We start from the raw sequence: 25,892 nt of genomic DNA, 5'->3' as shown, positions 1-25,892 counted from the left end.
ATGTTGTTGACTTTGTATTTGGAAAATTATACTTTGAAATGCTTTGAGCACAGGTCTTGAGAAATAGATAATACAAGTAAAGAATGCAAAAATATATTACAGATGATTCCATCTGACTACTAACACCTCTCAAAAAAAGTCTCAACTTAATATAATTCATAGGACATGTCTAACCCGAAAACGTTTGTACTCTATGAATAGGAGAAAAGACCCCGACTATCCATGTTGCAAGTGGGATCATGGAGATTTGCTTCTTATGCCATGCACTTTCCCAAATTGCATAGGAACTGAATACAGTTCTTAGTTTATTAGACAGTGTTTTGACTACACATCTGCCTAAAGGTGGCCACACACCATACAGTTTTTTTTGAAATATCTGTTCATTTCAAGAATTGCAATCAATTTTTCTGACTGATTGTAACATTGCAAAAATATGACCAATGTATCACACACATTTTCCCCAATTATGATAAAAATGATTGGAAACTCTTAGAAAATTGTTAGGGTGTGTATATTAAGAAATTGACAATCTAACACACACCATATAATCTTTAGAAAACCTGAAGAAAAATTTCCAGCATTCCCGTTCGATAAAAATCGAAAAAATGGGATACACGATCGGATTTTTAGTTGAATGAAAAAAGAAGCTTTCGATTTTTTTTCAAAAGATCCGATCATATTTAGCGAATTAACGTAAAATTGAATTATTTGATTGTATTGTGTGTGGCAACCTTAAGACTGCCCTATTATGCGTACTGGGTTTGTTGCAGAATATTGAATTAGCTTTTGGTTCAGTGCTGTTTATTTTGAGCATGTAAACTTTCTCTAATGCATTGGAAATATCCTCTTCCCCACGCTATATAACAACGGACAATGCATATGAATGCTTATCTGAAATTGGAAAAAATAATTTATGCTCATAGGGGTGCACTGCATAAATGTAAAAAAACATATGGTGCCCATGGCTAGATACTCCGGGTCTGGCATTATAGGATCTGATAAGAGATAGACTTCTAGGGACCAGATAAGAAGCCTTGTTATGAATGGATACAGATATGCTTTGTCACTCATAAGATGTCTTTTCCCCATACTTATATCCTCTTATGGTGTATTGTGTAGTTTTTTTGGATATACATTACTAAGTCTCTCCCAAGATGAATGATTAATGGCTAATATGCACAGTTTTATGCTTACACTGTCTCTGAACACATTGCAATGTTGACTGTTCTGTTTCTTTATTCTTAAAAAAAATGCTCATTTAAACTTTTAAAATAAGTCGTAATTTAAAATGGCATCACAAGAGTTTGTTCAAGCCAGTATAGTAAATGTGAGGGCTGAAAAAGTGACCAGTAAAGCAGCAGGATATGGTCCGCAGTGTTGCTTGCAAGTTTTCGGCAAAGCCATTTGTGCATCAAAATAATTTATTTTAGGGTAAAAATTCGTAAAATTGTTTAATTTTAGTGCTAAAATTTGCAAAAAATGCAAAAAAACAAGAATTATTTTCAATGGCATTTTCAAATTTAACATTATTTTCGCACAAATGAATGCAAAAAAAAAATATTCTGCATTTTCGCTCATCGTCAGCAGCAAGGTTTTACTACTATATAAAAAAAAACATTGCTATGCTATCTTCTTTTAATAGGGCCACATATTGAATTAATGTTCAGGGTCCCAGTTAAGGCAGTTTGCATTATAGAGTGTCAGTGAAATCCAATTCAATATATGCTGTGAATAAACGTATTGCATAGTGTTGACAGAAGACCCCTAATATCACTGGCGTTCCTTTCAGCAATCAGACAAGTTGTCTGACTGCTATTTTTATTTTATTGCATTCCTGCCATGGGTCACCACTCGTTCTGCCTCCTCACACCAATCTCAATAGATGAGAACAGGGTGCTAGTTTAACAGTCAAACAGATTATCTGTACAGCTCTCATTCCTAAATTGGCACCCAAAACGATCATAAACGATCATTTTGGGAGAGTACTATTTAATGGCTTAAGATGGTTTTAAAGAAACCTACATCTTCATTTCTCTTCTATGGTTTGGAAGAATCTTGAATCTTCAAATTCAGCAACAGCAAAGTAAATACACAAAAGGCTAGCTCTAACTATCCAAGAGATCTTCATTTTAAGCAAAGTTACATTTATAATTCGATATTGTTGTTGTTGTGCTTGACGGCTCATGATCTACAGGGTCATATGAGAAGCTCTTTTTTTAGAAGCTGTTTTATTTTTTTATGTACGATAAGCAGTAAGCAAAATTCATATGGATAGCAAAACAATACTTTTTAAATGTGAAGGCTTCACCTTTAATGACACTGATGTGTAAAGCAAAGTATACCAAATACAATTTATTTTCCTGTTCCTCAGGCAGCAAACTCTTATTATTGTTGGCAGTTTGTAAAATTATCTATAAACCATACCATGCAACGTATTCCAGTTTTGAAGAGCTCCAAGCCCAACCAATACTAAGGCAATGTACTGTAAAATATAAAATAAATTAAATTATGCCACTTGCTTCAGGCATTTGTATCAGTTTAATTCCTTTCCAACAAAAGTTATTTCTCTCTAGTCTGGACCAGATAATTACTCTAATGAACTGCTCATTTAATGGAAATTTAATTTAAAAAAAAACAGGTACATTTAATTACAGAAAATTATAAGGCAGTATTCATTCCTTTGGTGATTTAAAATTGTTTTTATTGATGTCTAAGATAAATAAAAACTGAAATATGTTAGAGATTGGAATGGAGAGGATGGAAAAGATTCAGGGGTCGTAGAAACAAACTGTTGTCTATTAATCCACACCATTTCTTGAAGGCTATCATATCTGTTGAAAATATGGTTGGCACTGTGTCAGTCAGTGCCACTGATTTCATTAGGTAGTAGAGATTTGTCAATGAGATCCCCAAAAATCTGGCTTGCTTGCAAATTTCATGCAAATTGTATGGTGCTTTAAACTGCCAGGAAGTTAATTTGACTTGTCCAATTTCAAGCTGCAAGAAATTTACATGCATGTTGAAATTTTTCACATCTCCTTGACCATCTCTACTAGGTAGTAAGGGGGAAAAAATTGAACCCTTCCTGGTAACCCAGGATAGTGTTTCTAGCGCCATCTAGTAGTGGAAAAAAATACAGTTAAAATATATATTTTAATAATTCCTTTATACAATTATTCCTTTCCAAATCCTTCCACCCAAAGTAACCAAACATTTGTTAAGAAAAAAGTCAAAAAAATACATAAATTGCTGATTTTTATGTATGACGGTTTGCCAACTTCCCCAAATTCTGCTATAATATTCAGTAAACAATATGTTGGGGTTTGTAATGAAAAATAAAAGATTACCTACATATATTGCTACTGTATGGATATTACTCTTTATTTGTACAGGTGTGATATCTGTGGTTTTTTTTTTTATGTGACATGAGACTACTTCTTGTGACTGGAATGAGGCTTAATTTGCTAGTACTGGGCTGTTTTGCAGAGCCATGAAAGCTTTAGTAGTTGCTTTTGTACAGAGAGCTTTAGCATAACTACTAGACTCTTTGTTTCAGTTGACAGATGAGACCTGGTAAACACTGATGGAAGAGATTTGTACTATTTTTCTTTTATTCATTTCTAAAAGATCACTGTACTTAGTGGTACATTTTTGTCAGAATCTGCATTTTCTTTCTTTTTATCACTTAGATAATCAGATTTTACCAGTGCATGGCTTCATAAACTGAGTCATAAATAACATATTTATTTAATGTGCATATATCTTTATTTTTTAAAAAAAATAAGCAAGACAACATTCTTCACTGTAACCAGTATAGCTCTGTCAACAGAAACTCTTTTATTTCTATTTGTTTTTCAGAAATTTCAGTTAAATCAAGGCAAGAAAATGGCATTGCGTCAGCTGCTTCAACGTCAAAATCATTTAAGCCGATTTTTAGAATGTCAACAATGAGAAGACTGTTTGATATGAAAAGAAGAACAAAGAGATCCACGGTTTTTCCAACAGGAGTGAAAGTTTGCCCGCAAGAATCACTTAAGCAAATTGTTGCCAGCCACCTGGCATACTACAAACTAAGAGGTAAATCCGAAATGACTTGGATAAAACCATGTATTGTGTTTCTGTTTCTGCATGTTATTTTTGTACAAAAACCTGAAGCCATCAAATAACTAAAGCCATTTCACTGAAACTGTTTTTATGTAATAACTTAAAGAGTGATGCCTGGGCTGCAAAGGAAAAGAGAAAAGGTTGTGCCCTTCTGCTCTCTTGTTATGTAACTGCTCACAGTTTCTCAGATGACTTCATCCAAGGTAACGTAATCCCTCTGACAATCATCAGCTTCAGCACAGAAATCAATTTCACTGATCACAGCCATAGGCGATCCATCCCCTTGGCATTAGGGAATAATCTGGTGGCCTGAAACAGAGACTACACGAGACAAGGAGTGAGCAGAAGTAGAAAAAGTCAACTATGTACAGAAGTATCACTAGAGAGATACCCTTTTCTCTTTACTGACCATAAGTTTAGAATTTCCACTGGAGTTCCATTTTAATACAAACCATACCTATTATATACACACACGTTCAAGAAGGTTGGTCTAAAAAACTACCGTAGATTGCATCACTATAGTTTAAGAGTGAGGTAAAAGGAAGACATTGTTTTCATTTTGATAAAATCATGATTATCAGGGGAATAGTCCCATTCAAGCCACAACTTCTGTTACAAAAATAAAGGTTGCTGTCACTTTAAATAATAGACACAACTGAAAAACAGTCTATTGTTTTCGGGCTAATTTACACTGGACATAAAGCATTGCAGTACAATGCATCCACATAGCATGCAATACACAATACTGTCACACATTGCACTGCATTGTATTGCAGAACAATGTGATATAGCACTGCTTCATGTATTTAAAAGTCAGCTAACCAAAGGAGTTAACTAAATTGAACCAATAAAAATATATAGCTGCTTTTTAGCTTGCTGCCTTTGATTGGCTCAAATTCCCTCTCTTCTTAAAGGACATCTGAGGTGAAAATAAACTTATGAGATGAACAATTGTATCTATCCTCCTCCTAAAAATGACTTTTCTAGATATCCCACAGTTTTATTTTTTACTAGCTGATGGTCCGGCGTTGCCCAGGTATGTATTTGTCTAGTGTCATCTCCGCCTACTTTTTCTAACCCTAACACACAATTACTCAATGACTTAGTTTGTGAGCTTTGCGGGCTTTGGCATCAATAATTTGCATTGAAATGAAACAAATCTGGCTGTGGCTGCACCCTCTTTTCTGAATTTGAACCCCAGTCACTCAATGACCAACTGTACCAGGTTTGAGGCTTGTGCCATTAACAGTGCAAGAATGCCAGCAATTAAATATTCCTGTAACGATCGGTGTCAGCACACAGAGAGAATCTGATTGGTGATTATCTGCAGAATCATCAACAATACAGATGTATACTCGATTATGGATGATCTGCAGAATCACCAATAATACAAGTACGACTAACCTCTGGACACCTAATGAGTAAATGTGTTAGATGAACTGGAGGCTATCTCCCGAGGAGCAGGAGATATAAGATACTCGGCCAAGAGCCACCTGAAGGGCAGGTGGTCCTGGGCAGTACAGAAACTATCTCTTGATAGTGAGGACCTGGTAACCAGGGATAACAGTATTAGATGGTGAACTGTACTGCAGCCAGAGGATGGGACCACTGGCTGCTAACAGGCCGGACTCTCTGAGGAGCGGGAGTCCTGGTTGCAGGCAGCTGACACCTGATGGAATGGTGTCACTGCTAATACTGATAGACTGAGCACTCAGGGAGAGTGACAGCTAGGATAGTCGGGCAGGCCAGGTCGGCAACACACGAGCAGATGAAGTACAGAGACAGAAGACTGATTCGGTAACCGGTTACAGGCAGGGTCTGGCAACAGGTAGACAGATATGCAGAGGTACCGAATCAGAGATCAAGAGAGTGGTCGACAGAGCAAAAAGTCATAACATATAAAAATAACAGAGACCTAGACTGGGGTGTGAGCTCCTTGATCTCGACACCCGGGAACTAGTCTAGAGTAACACAGTGATGACACGGAGTCCCTAAGCTTGGGTGTGAGGTCCTTGGTCACAACACCCTGGAACTGGTCTAAAGAATAACACAGCAATGACACAGTATCCCTAAGCTTGGGTGTGAGGTCCTTGGTCACAACACCCTGGAACTGGTCTAAAGTATAACACAGCAATAACACAGTATCCCTAAGCTTGGGTATGAGGTCCGTGGTCTCAACACCCTGGAACTGGTCTAAAGTATAACACAGCAATGACACAGTATCCCTAAGCTTGGGTGTGAGGTCCGTGGTCTCAACACCCTGGAACTGGTCTAAAGTATAGCACAGCAATGACACAGTATCCCTAAGCTTGGGTGTGAGGTCCGTGGTCTCAACGCCCTGAAACTGGTCTAACATAAACACAAACGTATTCTGGCTAAGTGTGAATCCCCAGGTCCTCCTGGTTCTAACAAACTGTGGGATCTGACTGGTCTGAGTGCTCACACGTAAGTATTCGCAACGGCAGACAACCAGCAACTGACAGGCAAGAAGTATATATAGAGCAGCGCTCCTCAGTGCCGCCCAGCCTCACTTAGCCAATCACCTACTACGCTGGGATCAGCTGATCGTCCTGATCAGCTGATCCCTCTCCTATTGGCATAAAGGTCCTGCCTCCTAGCGCGTGCGTGCGTAGCTCTCCATCTGTGTGCAATACTAGGCTCAGACACACCAGGTGCATGCTGCTGTGCGGAAACCGCCGGTCTGAACACGGAGACAGCCGCCCCGCTGTCAGACCACGCGGCGGTGTCTCCGCAATCCATTACAATTCCTCCTGAAAATGAGCCTACAAAAGCCAATTTGATTGGCTTTTGTAGACTCCACCCACTTTTCTGAATATTAATCCCAGTCACCCAGTGACCAACTGTGCAAAGTTTGAGAACCTTACCATAAACAGTATAAGAATGGCTGCAGTTTACATTTTCCCAGTGAAATTTGTATTTGTCTCCACCCACTGATGACCCGGCATTTCCCGGGTATGTATTTGGCTGGTGTTGGCTGCACCCACTTTTTCTAATCCTAACACACACAGTTACATAGTTACAATTACTCAATTACTCAATGGCCTAGTTTGTGAGCTTTGTGGTCTTTCGCATCAATAATTTGCATTGGAATGAAACAAATCTGATTTGCTGTTTGTGGCTCCACACCCTTTTCTGAATTTGAACCCCAGTCACCCAATGACCCAACTGTACCAGGTTTGAGGCTTGTGCCATTAACATTGCAAGAATGGCAGCAATTAAATGTTCCCCTTGAAACGCAATAGATGACTTTTGATTGGCTTTGGAGGCTCCATCCACTTTTCTGAATATTAATCCCAGTCACCCAGTGACCAACTGTTCAAAGTTTCAGAACAATGTAAGAATGGCTGCACTTTACATTTTCCCAGTGAAATTTGTCTTTGTATTTGCCCACGTTTTGGTTATGGGGGTAAAAAACATCCTATATATTATTCCAGGTAACGTACTATGTGTGTGCCAAATGTAATTCAAATTCATTCTGCCATTGTTGCGTGATTGAGTAACAAACATCCAAACTTTCACATTTATAATATTAGTAAGATTTAAATCTACTTTTTACATTTTTTACTGTTTCATTGTCTCTGCTTAATGACACATGCATTGAAGTATGCCAGAGCTAAAATCTATGAACTATTGACACTTGTATCTCTTTTCTGCTCTCAGAAGTCATTTACTGCAAGGAAAGTGTTTTATAGCTGTAATTCCTTATCAATGATGGTTACATTATAGCCTGATCCAGTCCCGACCCAGACAGAAACTGTCACTTGCATTCCTGATATTTAACTCTTTCAGACAGAGAAAGGAAAAAAGAAGCACAGTATAGTTATCTGTGTGCTTGGCACTGTACATACACAGGTCTATCTCATCATGTCACGTCACCTCGGATGTCCTTTAAGTCAGTGGAAATGTTCATGTTAGAATTGTTTTGCTCATTGCTGTCAGGGATAATGTATTTTGGGGTACCACAGAACGTCCAAAAGAGCTCACTTTCCTTTTCTTTCCCTGCTTGCGAAATCAAATACTGTTTTTTTCACTTATTTCAAGTAGAAAGTACATTTATAATGTCAGCATAGCTTAAAAAATGTTTTATGCTGACATTTTATGCAAATGACCAATACCACATTGACATGTGTTTAAACTACAATGTTTAGTGCTATACTTTATATTACTGCCCCTGTTTGGTTTTTATCACGGCCATGTATAAATATTTTGTGAGAATTTGTTACCATGAGTTATTTAATGCATACTGAGGAAAATGGAGCATGGGCAATAACCCCTTGAACTGTATTGATTGTGTATATTCCTAAATATGTACCCCTGATCTATCTCGGTTCCTGAAATGAGACAGACAATCCACAATTCTTTATTCCTCTAGCAGTGTGCCCACAACTAATCATATCGATCCAGGAAGGAAAAGTTCCATCCCAGAGAGTCATCCTTCTAGTCTGGCAATGTCATTGGGAGGACTGATGTCCACTATTAAGCAGTTATACTGTAATTTCATATATTTGTCACTTGGTAGATGCAGGAGTTTTGAGAACATGTTATGCCATTAGAGACTGCAGGCAGTGTAAGAAGGCACTTTTATTTTCAAACCGCACATTTCTTGGTGAGATAAGAGAATTATTAATTGAAGTAAATAAAGCAGTAAAGCATAAAATGAAGTAAAACAAAAAGCAGGTTTGCTTTAATGTACAAATATATGTTTACAGACTACAAAGAGCAGGTTTCTAAAGCATTTCATTTTGTTGAAGAAAAAAAAAAAGAAAAGTGTACGATTCCTCCTTACCAATATCTCTGACAATCTACCCATAATATCTGTTTTACAACCGTAACACACATAATCACAAATAAATCACCAAAGGTTCTAAAACGTTTTAAATAGAAAGGAATATTCCTCCCTGTGCAGCTGATTTTCTAAAGATCCTATTTATAGTGGCTTGATAGTGTACTGGTTAAGGGCACCGCCTTAGACATGGAAGAACAGAGTTTGATTCCAGGTTAGGGTCAGTAATAATTCAGTAAGGCGTTCAAGGCGGAGCAGTGCTTTTCAGCGCAGGAAGATTTTGGCCACCATAGACTGTAATAGACTGTAATAGACTGTAATAGACTGTAATAGGAATTACAGCTATAGCAGTGCTCAGTGAGTAACGTCAGCGCCGTCAGAAGATAGAGCTGAAGTTGCTTTTAACCTTTTCAGCCGCGCGGACGTGAGCTTCACGTCCGCAGCGGCAAGTGCTAGAGCCGCAGGGACGCGCTGGTCATGTCCCTGCAGTTTGGGTGGTCTGCAGGCGATCGTGCGGGCAGATGCCCGTGATCGCGCTGCTGCTGCTAGCAGAGGGGATTGGCTGCAGGGGACAAAAGTCCCCTGTGCCAATCCGAGGATGTCCGCCGAGAATAAACACTGTTTTTGTTCAAAAACAGTGTTTATTCTGTAAATGGAGCCGCCGCGCTATCTCCCGCTGCGATTTCCGCCGGTTTCCGCCGCCCGATCGTTAAATTTATGAATGGAAACAATGTTTCCATTCATAACTTCCCCGCCGCTGCTGTGATCGGAGGCTTCCGATGGAAGCCTACGTCACTTCCCTGGTTACAATGTAGTGATACCTTGTATCCCCATTAGCGTACATTGTACGCTAATGGGATTTTTGCTCAGTAGGGACATCTTGTGGCCAAATAGTATAACACACCTACTAACTTTGGGGAATAAAAATAAATGGTTATTTATGTCAAGAGGACATAAATTGAATAAATATTGGGCTAAAAATTAGTGATGGATGTAAAACTGAAAAAGTGCACCTTTATTTTCAAATAAAATATTGTCACCATACATTAAACTAGGGGTATAATTTTAACATTTAAATAACGAAGACAAATAGCCAAATAAAATGTGTGGATTTTAGTTATGGTAGCATTAATTATTTTAAAACTGTAATGGCTGAAAACTGAAAAATAATGCATTTTTTATTTTTTTATTATTATTACCATTATAATACAGTTAGATTAAAATAATTCTTAGCATAATTTACCACCCAAAGAAAGCCTAATTGCTGGCGGAAAAAACAAGGTATAGATCATCTTGCTGTGATAAGTACTGATAGAGCTATTGGGGAATGAAAGGGAGTAGCGCTGACAGGTGAAAATTCCTCTCGTCCATAAGGTGAAAAATCCCCGCGGGCTGAAATGGTTAAAGCACAATAATTCGGCCTCTAGCAATAACTGGAAGCCGAATTATATCATTCCCCACCATCCATGGCGGCCTAGAGGGGAATAGTAATTAACACGGCCCAGACTTGTGCAGGAGCAGGATAAGCCATATACCGGCTGTATCCTGCGTCCAAGTCTACCGGCATCGATTTCAAATGTATGCATTCAAGGCAAGACTCCCTAACACTGCAGGGTGGCCTCTTGAGCGCGTCCCAGTGGCTGCAGCTCTTCTTGAGTGCTTTAAAGTCCGACAGGAGAAAAGTGCTATACAAATGTTCGGATTATTATTATTATAAAGAGTGCCAGTCTGAAAGCAGATATTGGCCCTGATCTAATGAAATTTTTCTTCTGCGTTTTCTCCCAGGAGATAATTTTTCATCTTACCAAAAATAACTTTTCAGCAGTTAGCAATGGAAAAAGTACTAAAAATTAGGTAAAAGTAATATCAAACTTATTTAAACCATATTTTTGAATGGTGGGACCCGGGGCGGTGCGATATATTTTTACCGCACCCCACCGCCGTGCAATGAAATTCTATGGAGATTTTCATATTGTGACGTTATGGCATGACGCGATTGCAGTTTGAAACCGGCCTAAGAGTATTTTATTGGCAAGGTTTGAAAATGGATGCACACAGAGCCTTAGAAGAAGCACAGCAAAATGGTTTTCAGGCCATGCAGCAGCACCCAATGTCAACCCAGCACAACCCCCACTTGCCACGATAAGCATACATGTTCAAGCTTTGTCAATGGACATGTAAAGTCCTTCGGCCGCTCATGGCGGCGGAATGCCGAGACCCACGCTGAGGCGCAAGCCTCTGGGTCTCGGCTGTGCTCTGATGTCACTGGAGCGCATGGTGCTCAGCTCCCATTGGATAAGTGGCGGACGCGTTCCCTGTACGCGCTCCGCCGCTGTAAACAGTAGCCACATGCATACCTTGTGTGTCAGCTGACAGCTGACACGCTGTTACTTGATTGGTTCTTTTGGATTCCTTTACTTGCTGATTGGTTAGTCCTTGTACAAAAGTAAGGTGAGTGCCCTTAGTTATTGCCCGTGATAGCCTATGCTGGGCTTGTTGCTAAGATTGCACTCACACCAAGGGCTTGATTCACAAAGCGGTGCAAACTTTTAGCACGCTGGTGAAAAGGCCATTATCACGCCTAAACTCAGTTTAGGCGTGATAAGTTTAGGCGTATTAAATGAAGGCGTGATAAGTTTAGGCGTGATAAGTTTAGGCATGATAACTATAGCACCAACTGGGTTAGCACTGCAGTGCACAGCTGATCAAAAGTTTTGCGCTAGCAAAGTCTGGTGGGCGAGAAACATTGCACAAAGTTTAATGGCGCTGCTTTGCGCACAGAACTTTGCGCGCGATCTAAACTTATCTAAACTTATCACGGCTAAACTTATCACACCTAAACTGATCACGCCTAAACTTATCACGCCTAAACTGAGTTTAGGCGTGATAAGGGGCTTTTCACCGGCGTGGTGCAATGGTTATCACTCCTAATAAAATGAAAATAAAGTAAATTCTTTGAATGAGAAGGTGTGTCCAAACTTTTGGTCTGTACAGTGTGTATATATATATATGTGTATATATATATATACATATATATATATATATATATATATATATACATATATATATATATATATATATATATATACTGTATATATATATATATATATATATATATATATATATATATACCCCCACTGCAGGTATAGGTGCCCCTAGTATAGATAGATAGCCTTGTATAGGTGCTCAGTATAGCTAGGTATAAGTGCACTCAGTATAGCCAGGCATGAGTGGGTGCCCCCAGTATAGCCAGGCATGGGTGCCCCCAGTATAGCTAGGTATAGGTGCCCCCTGTATAGCTAGGTATGGATGCCCCCAGTATAGCCAGGAATGGGTGCCTCAGTATAGCCAGGCATGGGTGCCCCCAGTATAGCTAGATATAGGTGCCCCCAGTATAGCTAGGTATAGGTGCCCCCAGTATGGCTAGGTATAGGTTCCCCAGTATAGCTAGGTATAAGTGCCCCCCAGTATATCCAGGTATGGGTGCCCCCAGTATAGCCTGGCATGGGTGCCCACAGTTTAGTCAGGCATGGGCACCCTCAGTATAGCCAGGAGGGGGACGCAGTGCAAAATGGGGGAGAATGCCCACACATAACAGCGGGGAGGGGGGTCCACTCCTCCCACCCCTCACCTTGGGCTCCCTGTCAGCGCTTCCCCCTCCGACACACTTACATCTGCGTTCCACGCCGGAGGTCCGATCTTCTCTGAGCCTGACGCTACTTCTTGATAAACAGGAAGTAGCGTCATCACTGACAGAGAAGGACCTCCAGCATGGAACGCGGAAGCAAGTGTGTTTTCCTTTTACCATGCCGCCACCGCCGCTGCTGCTATTAATGAGTGTTGGAGGGGGAAGCGCTGACGGGAAGCCCAAGGTGAGGGAGGGGAGGAGTGGACCCCACTGCTATGTGTGGGCTTGCTCCCCCGTTTTGCGCTGCATCCCCTCCTGGCTGTGTATCCCCGTCTGTGGTCTCACATGAGAAACACTAGTATAACTGATCATCTACTGTGACCATTAGAGTGAAGCTGTGACCATCAGAAAAAGTAGCAGTGCAAAGCCCCATTGATGTTCACTGCACTTGCACACTGCTACTTCCTAAAGTGGTAACGTGCAGCAAACTGGTAAATCTGGAGTTCAAAACCAACTTCAATGTTTCCTTTTGTTACCTATCAGGGCTTTTCTTACCATAGTGAAAGTAGTAAATGCAATTTGACCATCAATAAAGTGGCAATCAGGTTGATTGCCTTTTTATAAATATGATAATTGTTGTTAATGCAAAACTGGTGAGGCAGCGTAAAATTGCTGATCATTTAAGCTGATTGCTACTTTTCTAAATCTAGCAACCTGAAAAGTGATGTTATTCTGAAGAAATAATGGCAAGGTTCTCAAGAACTGCCTGTTTTCTCCATTTATAAATAGGCTTCTCATCATTCACTAGTACTGTGCATATAAAGAAAAGTTTTGTGCTATATTTCAATGACATTTTAATATATTATCACAAATACCTAAACCATGCAAAATTTCTTTCATTCAGTTTAGTATATGATTGAAAACAGCTTTTCCATATATTTCTCATATACAGTATGACTCATATAGGATTGAGTTTAGACCTGCAAAAAGCTGGTGCTAACTGCTATTCTACAACCAAGCAGTGACTATGTCATGTTTAAAAAACACTGTTGGTCTCCAATTTTTATTTTCTTCTTTACTATTAATTTAAAAATAAAATAGAATGACTCATCCATACATATGCAAACTAATGCGACCCCACCTAGACACAAGGGCTTTTGGCGAGCAATAAAATAGACTGGGTTATACACAGTTACCCTGTACACTTTCTATGATCCTCTTTGCCTTTCAGTGTTTTGGGGATGCATTCCAAGTAGCGAGGAGCAGAAATTCCTCTCCTCTTTTAAAATACTATATTCACTAGATATGGAGAGACAGCACCACTGAAGGGGGCAGCTATATGCTTACTCTGTTCTTAGAGCAAAACATACCAAATAGACCCACTTGTTTGTTACTGCACAGCTCCACTGGGCCAGGGAGTTGCCTTTTAAGTGCTCCTGTCGGACTCAAAGTGCTTGTGAGCTGCAGCCGCTAAGGGTGCCCTCATTAGGCCTCACATGAGCATTGGGGAGTCTTGCCCAAGGATTCCTTGCCGAATAGGTAACTGGCTCAAGCCAGGGTTCTAATCCTGGTCCCCTGTGTCATAGGAGGTGTCTTTAACCAGTATACTATCCAGCCACCCCAAGTCATAATTCAGAACACATCTCCTAAACTCTCCATTACCTAAATGCTAGCTGTACATTCTGGTCTTCATGCTCCCACTGACCTGCATGACAAATGATATTCTTGGGTCATGGGGAAACAATATGCATCATTGCTAAACAAAGTAAGCGACCAAGGTTATGGCTGAAAATAATTATTCAGAATGGTGACAAGGGAAGGACAATACTGTTGGCTAAGTACATCAATGCAGCTGTAATTATTACCTCAGTATGACAGAGTGGGAAGGGTCATACTGTTCCAACTAATTATTCAAATCTCGATCTGTAAAAGGTATCGTGGAAGCTAATTTGGGCACTCACAACTTATCAATTATGTAGACAAGACGCAGAACATTTATATTGTGCCTTTCTCCTGGGGCACTCAAAGTGCCAGAACTTCAGCCACCAGGGTGCACTCTATAGGCAGTAGCAGTGTTAGGGAGTCTTGCCCAAGGTCTCTTTACTGAATAGGTGCAGCTTAATGACCAAGAAGAGCCAAGATATGAACCCTGGTCTCCTATGAAAGAGGGAGAGCTCTTAACCAGTATAATATCCAGCCATGTAGGCCTGAGTACAATAAAATACAAGGTGTGGTCAGCTGACTGAACAGACAGTGGCACTTATTCCATTCACCTTTTCTCATAATTTTGCTCCTAGGAGATCATTTTTTATCTTCCATGTAAAATAACTTTTCAGCACTCAGCAATTGAAAAGCAGGAGGGTACTGTCAAAAAATGTTTCTTCCTTGCTGATTGCTTAAAGGGAAGATCCGCTCAGACTATAACAAAAATAACTGCACTTACCTGGGGCTTCTTCCAGCTCCTGGAAGTCGATCGGTGCCCTCATCGCAGCTCCTCTCCTTCCCAGCGTACAGCAGTGAAGAAGCCGACCTCGCCAGGTCGGCTTCCGGGTCGGCTTCATGTGCGCTCCACGGAGCGGGTCATGTGGTGTAAGTGACGTAATCTGGTCTCTACTGCGCAGGCGCAGTAGTTCTGCACCTGCACAGCAGAGACCTGATGACGTCTCTACACCACGTGACCCCCCGCCATGGAGCGCACAGAAGCCGACCTGGAAGCCGACCTGGCGAGGTCTTCTTCACCACTGGACGCCCGGAGGGAGAGGAGGGCACCGATCAACTGCCAGGAGCTGGAAGAAGCCCCAGGTAAGTGCAGTTTGTATTTTATAGTCTGCGCGAACCTTTCCTTTAAAAAAGCATTTTATTGATAGGATGTAAAAATATCACCTACAAGAAATGTTAGGAGAAAAAGTAAATTGAATAAGGGCCCATGGCCCATAAGCAATTTACTTTTTTACTTAAGTATTCTATTAGGAGATAATTTTTCATCTTCTGTTTAAAATAACTTTTCATCATTCTGCAATTGAAAAACATATCAAAAGCAGGTGAAAAATTTGTGTAAAAATTATTTTCTTGCTTTCTGGTAGCTTAAAGGTTATATTATTTCTAAGGTGAGAAAATATTACCTAGGAGAAAACTTAAGAGAAAAAGTGAACTGCATATGACCCCGTGGCCCATATGCAATTACATTTTTCTCCAGAGTTTTCACTTAAACTTGTCAATAAAATGCCTTTCAAGCCAACAGAGAGCAAGAAAATACCCAAAACTATTTTGATAGTACCTTTTCACTGACTTTTTGGTACTTTTTTAGTGGAAAAGTGCTGGAATGTTATTTTAAATCAAAGATGAAAAATTATCTCCTAAGAGAAAACTCAGGTGAAAAAGTGAATTGCAAATGGCCCCATGCGTCTGACTGGATAATTGCAAACCTTCATCTCCTTGGCAGAATACCAAACACAATCACTTGTCTCAGGCTGCAGAGTAAATTTATGCTCAGCTGTAAGCCTACACATTGAAAAAAAAAGTGTTCTCTGAGTTTTGAAGCAAAATAACTTTTGAAAACTTATTTGCTGTTCCACTTCGCAGCTCTGCACATTCAATTAGTTTTCAACGAAAACTGGATGAATACTGATGAGAATGCCATCACAGCTAGTATTATGCTGTTCGATTAGTACAAAAATATGCGGCAATAGATCACACACCACTGCACTCCTCACATACTGTATTTACATACAAATGCACACAATTATGGATTTTCTTTACCTTTCAGTACCACATATACACTCAGATTTCAGTAGAAGTCTGACTAATTATTGCTGCCACCACTATCTTTGTACTGTTCATTACACTACAAACCTATGCAGCCATCAATTGCCCACCACTACCCACCATGTAAGAGCTGCAGAATCCTGTAAATAAACATAATTGCAGTAACTCTGCATTCATAATTATACAGGGAGTGTGTGAAGGGCTTCATGTCTAGCAGCACTGAGAGCAGTGCTTAGTGTGGGGGGGACTTTGCCACCTTCCCATGCAAAGCACACCTCCCCCAAAGCTGACTGCCATAGTGAGCTGATAAACAGAGCTGGGGAACCATACTTACATATTCCAATACCCATGGTTTCCCTCTATGCTTGATACCGGCAGCCACTATTGCTGTAGGGTTTGATAGCACCGTGAAATGCTTCCGCACAGCAGTAAGTTCTGGAAGGCTGAAGCAGTCATTTCAGGTATTGAGATGGTGCTAACTCCTATCCTACTGGTCTGCACATGAGTAAAATTTCATGTTTACAAAGTAAACCAATAATGAATGTGAATGCAGCAAGGTGGAATAACCAGCAGTAATTTATGTACTGTTTATGGCATGAAGAGAGGAAGGGAAGAAGAGATTCCGAGAATACTGCTTTACAACCTTTTCCGCAAGATATATATCAACCAAGAGAAGGGCTTTATACATAATTTCAAAAAAGAGTCAAAATAAAAATCTGAAATCAGACAAGATGACATTAATACAACTCAATAACTCTGCAAGTAAATATTGCTTATTTAATTAGGTATTTCCAGCAGATTTCGGAAGATAAGCAAATATATAAGCCATAATATCAGCAGGGATTAGTAGAAAATATTCTGTGGATGGAAACTGCTATCTGCATGCGCTACTAAATTTCTGTCTAATTTAAGAGGCGGTTGAATTTACTAGATGAATAAAACTGAAACCTTTGCACCTACCATAGACAGTAAAGAAAAAAACACAAGGATGTACTTCCTACCTCACACTTTCTACAGACTAAATCAGCAGTTTGAGTTTTTGAGAGTATATTGATAGCCTCAGACAAATATGCTACCAGTGCTCCCTCACATTTGGTGCGTCCAACTCTACCTGTGGGAAATTTTTTGAAGGAAAAAAGGAAATTGTTAGCTTGTTTGCTAGACTTCATTTTTTTGTACCGTATTGATATAGCCTTCCCTGACACATACATGAGTCTTGAAAAGAAGAAAGCCCAACTAACTGAAAGTACACAACCTAGTAGACACAGATAGCTCAGAGAATGGTCTCTGAAGGTCAACTTTGCAAATGTAGAAACGGCCTAGTCATTGTTAAAAGCTAACCGAATGATCTTGGCTCAACAAAGCTAAGTGCCTTCAACAAATGTAGCCATGCCTGATGATTTCATTCTAAGAAGCATCAAAACATAATAGACTGCATATGATAGTGATTCTAAAGTCAATTCAAGGGGATTACAGCAAGCCATGCATTCACGAGTGATGAGTACTATATTCCATTGAATGTCTGGTTCGTCATTTCTGCATTTATCTCATGTGTTAATTAGTGCAATGAATTGAGCAATGTTCATTATCTAATTTGGATACCCAAACCTTGAGGCTTAGGTACTGTAGAGCAAAAATCCCAGGCATTAAAACAAACAAAAAATGTAGCTCCCCTCCCAAGCCTTATCCACCTCTTGATTTACCATAAAGACTGGTATTGGCCAGGAAGGTGGAACCTGTGGGCTCCACCCCCTGAACAATACAATAACACATAGCTTGTAACAACCAATCCCTCCTTTACCCCACACAACCCATAGCTTGTAACATCTCATACCCCTTTCCCCCACAATGACCTATTTTCCTAATATATCCACCCTTACTCAGCTAAAGAGGTAAAAGGAGTGTTTGAGCAGACCCTTTAAATATTTATCACAAAGGCTTAAAGTGGAGTCCATAAGTACCACGGGGACATTGACAATATTTTCTTCTTTTTTTATATACTTTTGAGGGTTGTCTGCAGAACCCTTACCTTGATACACTACTTTTTCCATGTTAAAGTGACACTGAAGGGAAAAAAAAACATGGTATAGTGAATTGGTTGTGTAATACGGATAATTAATAGAACATTAGTAGCAAAGAAAATAGTGTCATATTTTTATTTTTATATATATAGCTTTTTTTTTTATAACATTGCATTATTTTCTAATAATTGCAGTTTCCACAATATACTCAGCATTTTACATTATTTCACAGAGTAGACTATTGTCTCTTTGAACTTTTCTCTGCAGAAAACCCATAAACAAAGAAGAAACAATGAGAGACGGTTGAGATAAGAGCTTCAAAAGACAGTGCTGTCCATGACTTTACAAAGTCACAGAGCTCAAAGAAGCAATTTTGCATAGATAGCAACTGAAGTTCCTTAACTCTTCCTGTACTGGAAACAATATGAGACTCATATCTGGGCTAATAATGTTTTATTTCTTAGTTGTACTACACTTACAAATCAGTATATCATAAGTTTATTTTTACTTCAAATTCCCTTTAAAAGAAGTATTTGTACATCTTGCTCAAGTAAAAACATCTACAAGGCACTATGGGCAGCTGCCTGGGGCCTGGTGGATTTCAAGGGACTCATCTGCACCTTCTCTAACCCCTCTTCACCTTAGATTACCAAAAGTACCATAACATGGAACCAAAGCTCCTTCCCTAGGGCTCCATTTCATCTTAAAGAGGAACTCCAGTGAAAATAATGTAATAAATAATTATGTATAAATGATTTAGTCAGAGTTTGCCTATTGTAAAATCTTTCCTCTCCCTGATTTACATTCTGACATTTATCACATGGTGACATTTTTACTGCTGGGTGGTGATGTAAGTGGAAGAAGATGCTGCTTGCTTTTTTGACAGTTGGAAACAGCTGTAAACAGCTGGTATTTCCTACAATGCAATGAGGTTCACAGACAAGAAACTGTCAGGACCACACTGTGTGGGGGTTTCACCACAATATTAGCCATACAGACCTCCCTGATGATCCGTTTGGGAAAAGGAATACATTTCTCATGGGAAAGCGGGTATCAGCTACTGATTGGGATGAAGTTCAATTCTTGGTTACGGTTTCTCTTTAACTCATCTCTGATCTTGTTACAAGGATCTTCTCAGCTTGCTTGCAGTGCTTTGCTCTGCTCTCTTCTGTGCTGTTTGAGGAGATGCTGTCACCAATGTCTTTCTACATAAATCCACGGTTTAAACAATATTAGGTCACTGGCCCCACCTATATTTATATACTTAGATAGCGGATGCAGAAGGGTAATGCAGCTATCTGGGTGAAATCAATATAGAATCAGATTCAAATAAGTTCCAGGAGCACTAACATAACCCAATAACCTTACCCTGTTGTCTTGTATTTGTATTGTAAGAAATATTATTGTAAAATTTAAAGATTGTCTAATGCTGTAACTCTCCGGTGTGGACAGTTTTTCCACAAAAAGGATTATTTCCTTTATCCATCTGTTTGTATTATGGAAACATAATGTCTATTGAATTCCGTGTTGTGTCTTATTGTTTTGAACAGCTGTGTATTACTGCGAAGAGACAACCTGTGTGTTTTAAGCAGTGTACCATATAACATGTTTTACTTATGCAGTTAAAATACACCGCTATTTTTATATTCTCTTCCTTTTGGTAGGTTCTTTCCCTAATTACAATGACTTGTGCTTTATAAAAACCCAGAGTATTGGAATTATATAAACTACTAACTGCCTTTTGTTTAAAGCAATACTAACACGACACTGAAGAAAAAGTTACTCACCCATGCCGAGGGAAGGCTTTGGATTCTAAATGCCTTCCTGGTCCTCTCTTCCTGCGCCCAGAGCCCATCGCTCTCCCCCTTTTAAGGTATTATAAGAACTGGTTGAATATGCCTCACCAGGGCCGTTTCTAGCCCCGTTCAGCCGGTTCTGCTGAACGGGGCGCCGATGAGAGACAGATTGGGGGGCGCCAGGCAGAAGGAGAAGGATGTGACGTCACCAGGTGGGGTGCGTGCAGGTATGGCTTGTGCTATGGGCGCCATACCTGCCACCAGCCGCTGCCGCCATTGCCTGCGCCCCCCTCTCGCAATAATCCTATCAGTCAGTGCCGCCCCCGCCGCCTGAACATCCTCGTTATTGCAGGCATCAGCGCATAAGCAGTGTCAGAAGGACGCACGCTACTCGCGCACAGTGTACTCCACATGCGGAAGTGACTAATGACGTCACTTCCACATGTGGAGTACTCTGGGCGCGAGTAGCGTGCGTACCTTCTGTCACTGCTTACGCGCTGATGCCTGCAATAACGTGGATGTTCAAGCGGCGGGGGCGGCACTGACTGATCGGATTCATCAGCGGAGGACTGGTCGCCGCAGATCTGAGGTCTGTAACCCCCAGTCAGCACCCAGCCCCCCAAGCAAGCCTGCACCCAGCCCCCCTAGAAAGCCGGCACCCAGTCAGCACCCACCCATAAGCAAGCCTGCACCCAGTCAGCACCCAGCAAGCCTGCACCCAGTCAGCACCCAGCCCCCCCAGCAAGCCTGCACCCAGCCCCCCAGCAAGCCTGCACCCAGTCAGCACCCAGCCCCCCCAGCAAGCCTGCACCCAGTCAGCACCCAGCCCCCCCAGCAAGCCTGCACCCAGTCAACACCCAGCCCCCCCCCCCCAGCAAGCCTGCACCCAGCCCCCCAGCAAGCCTGCACCCAGTCAGCACCCAGCCCCCCCAGCAAGCCTGCACCCAGCCCTCCCAGCAAGCCTGCACCCAGTAAGTACCCAGCCCCCAGCAAGCCTGCACCCAGTCAGCACTCAGCCCCCCAGCAAGCCTGCACCCAGTCAGCACCCAGCCCCCCAGCAAGCCTGCACCCAGTCAGCACCCAGCCCCCCAGCAAGCCTGCACCCAGTCAGCCCCACAGCAAGCCTGCACCCAGTCAGCACCCAGCCCCCCCCCCCCAGCAAGCCTGCACCCAGCCTCCCCCCAGCAAGCCTGCACCCAGCCCCCCCAGCAAGCCAGCACCCTGCGCTAGGCAGCAGTCTGCCCCCAGGCAGCACCCTACCCCAGCATGCACTATGCCTCAGGCAGCCAGCATCCTACTCTAGGCAGCTCCCTGCCACAGCCAGCTCCCTGCCGACAGCCCTCAGCAAGCACCCTGCGCCAAGCCAGCAATTAGGGGACAGCTATGGCTACCTAATATCATGGGGATACATCTTGCAAGCTAATACTAATACTGTATATGTGCACGTGGCTACTTAATTATTTTATCGGGGGAACATGGCTAGTTAATTTGTTTATGCAGGGCAAACTTGGCTACTTAATCATTTTATCTTGACGCACCTGCCTATGTAATTTGTTTGTTTGAGACACCTGGCTGTTTCATTATTTTATTTGGTGGTGTGTAACTACTTCACTATTTTATCTCGATGATTGTGACAACTTTATTTTTATTGTGCGGCACATGTCTACTTATTTTATCTGGAGGCATGGAAGTATTTGATCATTTTATCTGGAGGCATGGAAGTATTTGATTATTTTATCTGGAGGCAGGGAACTTATTAATTATTTTATCTGGAAGTGGGATTGCAACATGTACTGGGAGGGGGGTTGTGGGGTCAGGCCAGTGGGGGGGGGCATATTTTTTGACTCTCGAACTGGGTGAAATTTAGCCTAGAAACTGCCCTGTGCCTCACATAAAGATAAGGATACCTGTGCACAGGATGGTGATCTCGAAGACTTCCAGCAGAGTGCAGCCCGCCAGTAAAGGCAGATCAATCCAATAAAAGGTAGAGCGGGAGCGCACATCCAAATTGAAAATTACCTTCATTACAACAGCTTTAAAAGTTACAGGCTACAGTACCACAGACTGAAGAAGAGAGGTACAAGCAGTGGGGGTCAAAAGCCATTTCACACCATAGGGGCTATATAACTGAAAATAAAAATATGAAACTCTTTTCTTTGCTACTACTGTTCTATCCATTATCCGCACTACACATATAATTCATTATATCATAAGTTTGAGGTATTTTTGCTTCAGGTTTGCTTTAAAGCAAACCCCAAATACCTCTCACATATGCAAGTTTGGGTCCTATTTTACAGGCCCAAGTCAAACATTTGATCTGTATGCTTGTCTTGAGTCTATGAGTAAAAAGTATTAGAGGCAGAGGATAAGTAGGACAGTCAGGCAATGTGCATTGTTTAACCAGTTCGGCCTATCTGGACGAGCTTCCTCGTCCAGATAGGCACTGCTGCTTCTGCCGCATGGTGCGCGCGATCGGGCGCGCCGCCCGCCGCTAGCCCCCCGATCAGTGAATGGGAATATAATTTCCATTCTTCGATCTAATTTCCCCACAGAAAAACCGACGCTTTCTAGTGAGAGAGCGCGGTATTTCTGCCCCCCCCAGGAAACTTCTCCGTGTACTTTAGTTCCTGGATGCGAATCGTTCGCATCCAGGACTTTTTTTTACTGTGGCCATCTTGTGACCAAATAGTAAACTGCACCCACATACATTTTTAATAAAACAATTATTTTATTTTACATTTAAAATTAATAGTTTCCCTCCCACACCAAAAATTACCCACATACATATTTTATTAAAAAAATAAATAAAAAAAATACAATAAAAAAAAACAAAAACAACATAAATAGTTACCCAAGGGTCTGAACTTTTTAAATATGCATGTCAAAAGAGTATGTTATTATATTATTTAAAATTATAAGCTTATAAATAGTGATGGACGCAAATTGAAAAAATGCACCTTTATTTCTAAATGAAATATCGGCACTATAATTTGTGATAGGGACATCGTTTAAACGGTGTAATAACCGGGACAGATGGGCAAATAAAATACATGAGTTTTAATTACGGTAGCTTATATTAATTTTAAACTATAATGGCCAAAAACTGAGAAATAATGATTTTTTTTTATTTTTTTCTTAATCTTCCTGTTAAAATGGATTTAGAAAAAAATAATTCTTAGCAAAATGTAGCACCCAAAGAAAGCCTAAATAGTGGCAGAAAAAAACAAGATATAGATAAATTAATTGTGATAAGTAGCAATAAAGTTATAGGCGAATGAATGGGAGGTGAACGTTGCTCGGATGCATGAGATTTTCGGCACTGCGGTGCTGAACCGGTTAACAGAAAATTAATATGGCAACCTTCATGTCCCTCTCAGGTCAGTTGTCCTTTAAAGAGGAATTGTCGTAAAAATTTTAACATTTTAAACACATACAAATAAGAAGTATATTTCTCCCAGAGTAAAATGAGCCATAAATTACTTTTCTCCTATGTTGCTGTCACTTACAGTAGGTAGTAGAAATGTGACTTTACTGACAGATTTTGGACAAGCTCATCTTCTCAAAGGGGGATTCTCAGGGTTTTCTTTATTTTTAAAAGCATTTATTGAATGGCAGTTGCTCCTTCCAACTGCCAAAATAGTGTGCAATGAGCAGGGAGGCTGGCCAGCATCTTTGTATTAATCGTTTTCAGAGAATGTCTTTATAAAGAATAAAGGTCATACTGAGAATCCCCTATGAAGAGATGGACTAGTCTAAAACCTGTCGGTAATGTCAGATTTCTACTACCTACTGCAAGTGAGAGCAACATAGGAAAAAAGTAATTTATGGCTCATTTTACTCTGGGAGAATTGTACTTCTTATTTGTATGTGTTTTAAATTTTAAGATTTCCGTAACAGTTCCTCTGGACCATTTGCTTTAGATAAGTGCAGAACCACTATTTTTCCACATTGTGAGGTTTGGTGAGTCTGGATCCAGCACTGCCATATCTGGGAAATGATGGATTGAGCTATTTAGTTTTTCTTTATTTTTACTTTAGTTTGAGATTAACAAATGGCTGAAACCTATGTACACATTTGATGTGAACTAGTAAGAATTCTCTTTGTTGGCAGTGTGTGTACCAGTCTTTAGTATACAGGTCTTCAGAGCCTAAGGCTGGATTCACAGTGGTCAGTTGCATAACGCACGTGTTACAATGTGTGTGAATTGCAACTAAGACCGGACATAGGCTTTAATGCAAAGCCTGCATGAAGTGAGTTAGAATACCGCAATCCATGACTGTGAACAGCCCCATAGAATTATATGGGCAGTAAGTTGACATGCAGAATTTTTCTGCAACGCAACTGAGCACTGTGAAACTAGCCTTAGAATGCTACATGTCTTTTCTATCTCAAGCAGGAAACAACAATACAAAGGATTAAAACAGACAACATTATTACCATCATGATTATTTAAAGCTATTGAAAATGGTGCATATGATGCATCGCAGTAAAATATATTTGTTGTAATTCTCCTTCTGTCAATACTCTCTTACCATAAAGCATGCCATAAAATGCATACAAACCATTTACTGGTAGCAACTTGTCTCTGCTCCCCAGAGTTTTATTCTGACAATGTAAGATAAGCCAGCAGATCCCTGCAGTGCCATATACAATAAAATTCAGAGAATAAGTAAAATGTGAGACATTCTCCTAAGTGTAAGTGGTATGGAAAACTGTACAAATGCTCTAGATCAGATTTATTTTGACAAGATAAACATTTTATTTTGCTATTTTATTTATTGTCCATCACAAAGCAGACTTGTGCTAAAGAAATTAATCAAATATATCCTAGGCTAGAAAAAGATTAAACAAAACAGAATAAGAATGGGGGAAGCAGTTCTGAGCTGGAAGGTAGTATTTTTTTTACAATAAAATCTGTGGTCCATATTCAGCAGACAACAGTGTAATTTAACTCACATCATGTAACTGCCGTGGTCATTTATTCTCCAGACTGCTGTAAAGTGAAAAGTGTGAATTTCTCTGTTTGCTGCCCTTTTACAAAAGTTTAACTTTGGGTAATGCTGGGAATACACGTTTCGTTTTTGCCTTCGTTTTAGCCTTCGATTGATTCGGTAAACGAAACGAGTGTTGAAAACATATGTGAAAATAGTCATAATCTCATTATAGTTTCAATTAATAGACCACAAAAACGAACGACTAGTGATCGAACATGTTTGATATTATCTCTCTTTATCCATCTAATCGAGCCATTGGTAGGCTTGATGGCTGTTCAGATCGATTATATATTCGTTTATGCCGTCCGTCCCTGTACTACGTTTCGTTTCTTTGCAGCCTTCGATCATTGGAAAAACGAAACCATCAGAATCGAAAAAAAAACGAAACCGTGGGTGGTGATATTAACCGTACTATCGATTATTTCGGGATCGAAAAGGACAAAAGGCACAATCGAAACGAAGGTTTAAACGAAGGCAAAAACGAAACTTGTATTCCCAGCATAAGGAGGGAATCCACATTACATGGCCTTTAACTGATAGTAATAGTCTAGATGTCCTTTAACACTTTACTTGATTTCAGCATTTAAAGGGACTCCGAGCAGTGCAGAAATTATGGAAAGATGCATATCATTTTAAAGCTCTCTTTCTCCTCTTTCCAATGATATATAAACCACCACCCTACGCCTTTTAGTTTTCGCGATTTTCGCGATTGAATTTGCAGCGGCCGCGATTTCGATCGCGAAAATAGAGAAAACTAAAAGGCGTAGGGCAACAATTTAG

The 25,892-nt window shown here is 40.5% G+C and overlaps 1 protein-coding gene across 2 annotated transcripts in view; it reads left to right on the top strand.

Annotated features, from left to right (window-relative positions):
• Positions 1–25,892, top strand: part of IMPG1 (interphotoreceptor matrix proteoglycan 1) — a 538,528-nt gene that overhangs the window by 97,619 nt on the left and 415,017 nt on the right. For both annotated transcript variants that reach the window (XM_068281513.1, XM_068281514.1), the window contains exon 2: positions 3,859–4,077. In XM_068281513.1, the coding sequence (XP_068137614.1) occupies positions 3,859–4,077 (219 nt within the window). The remainder of the gene's footprint in view (positions 1–3,858; positions 4,078–25,892) is intronic.

The sequence above is a fragment of the Hyperolius riggenbachi genome, chromosome 4 (genome assembly GCF_040937935.1).
Source record: "Hyperolius riggenbachi isolate aHypRig1 chromosome 4, aHypRig1.pri, whole genome shotgun sequence".
In the NCBI taxonomy this organism is placed as follows: domain Eukaryota; kingdom Metazoa; phylum Chordata; class Amphibia; order Anura; family Hyperoliidae; genus Hyperolius; species Hyperolius riggenbachi.
Note: the sequence above shows the minus strand (reverse complement) of the source record. Positions and strands in the feature narration are given on the sequence as shown.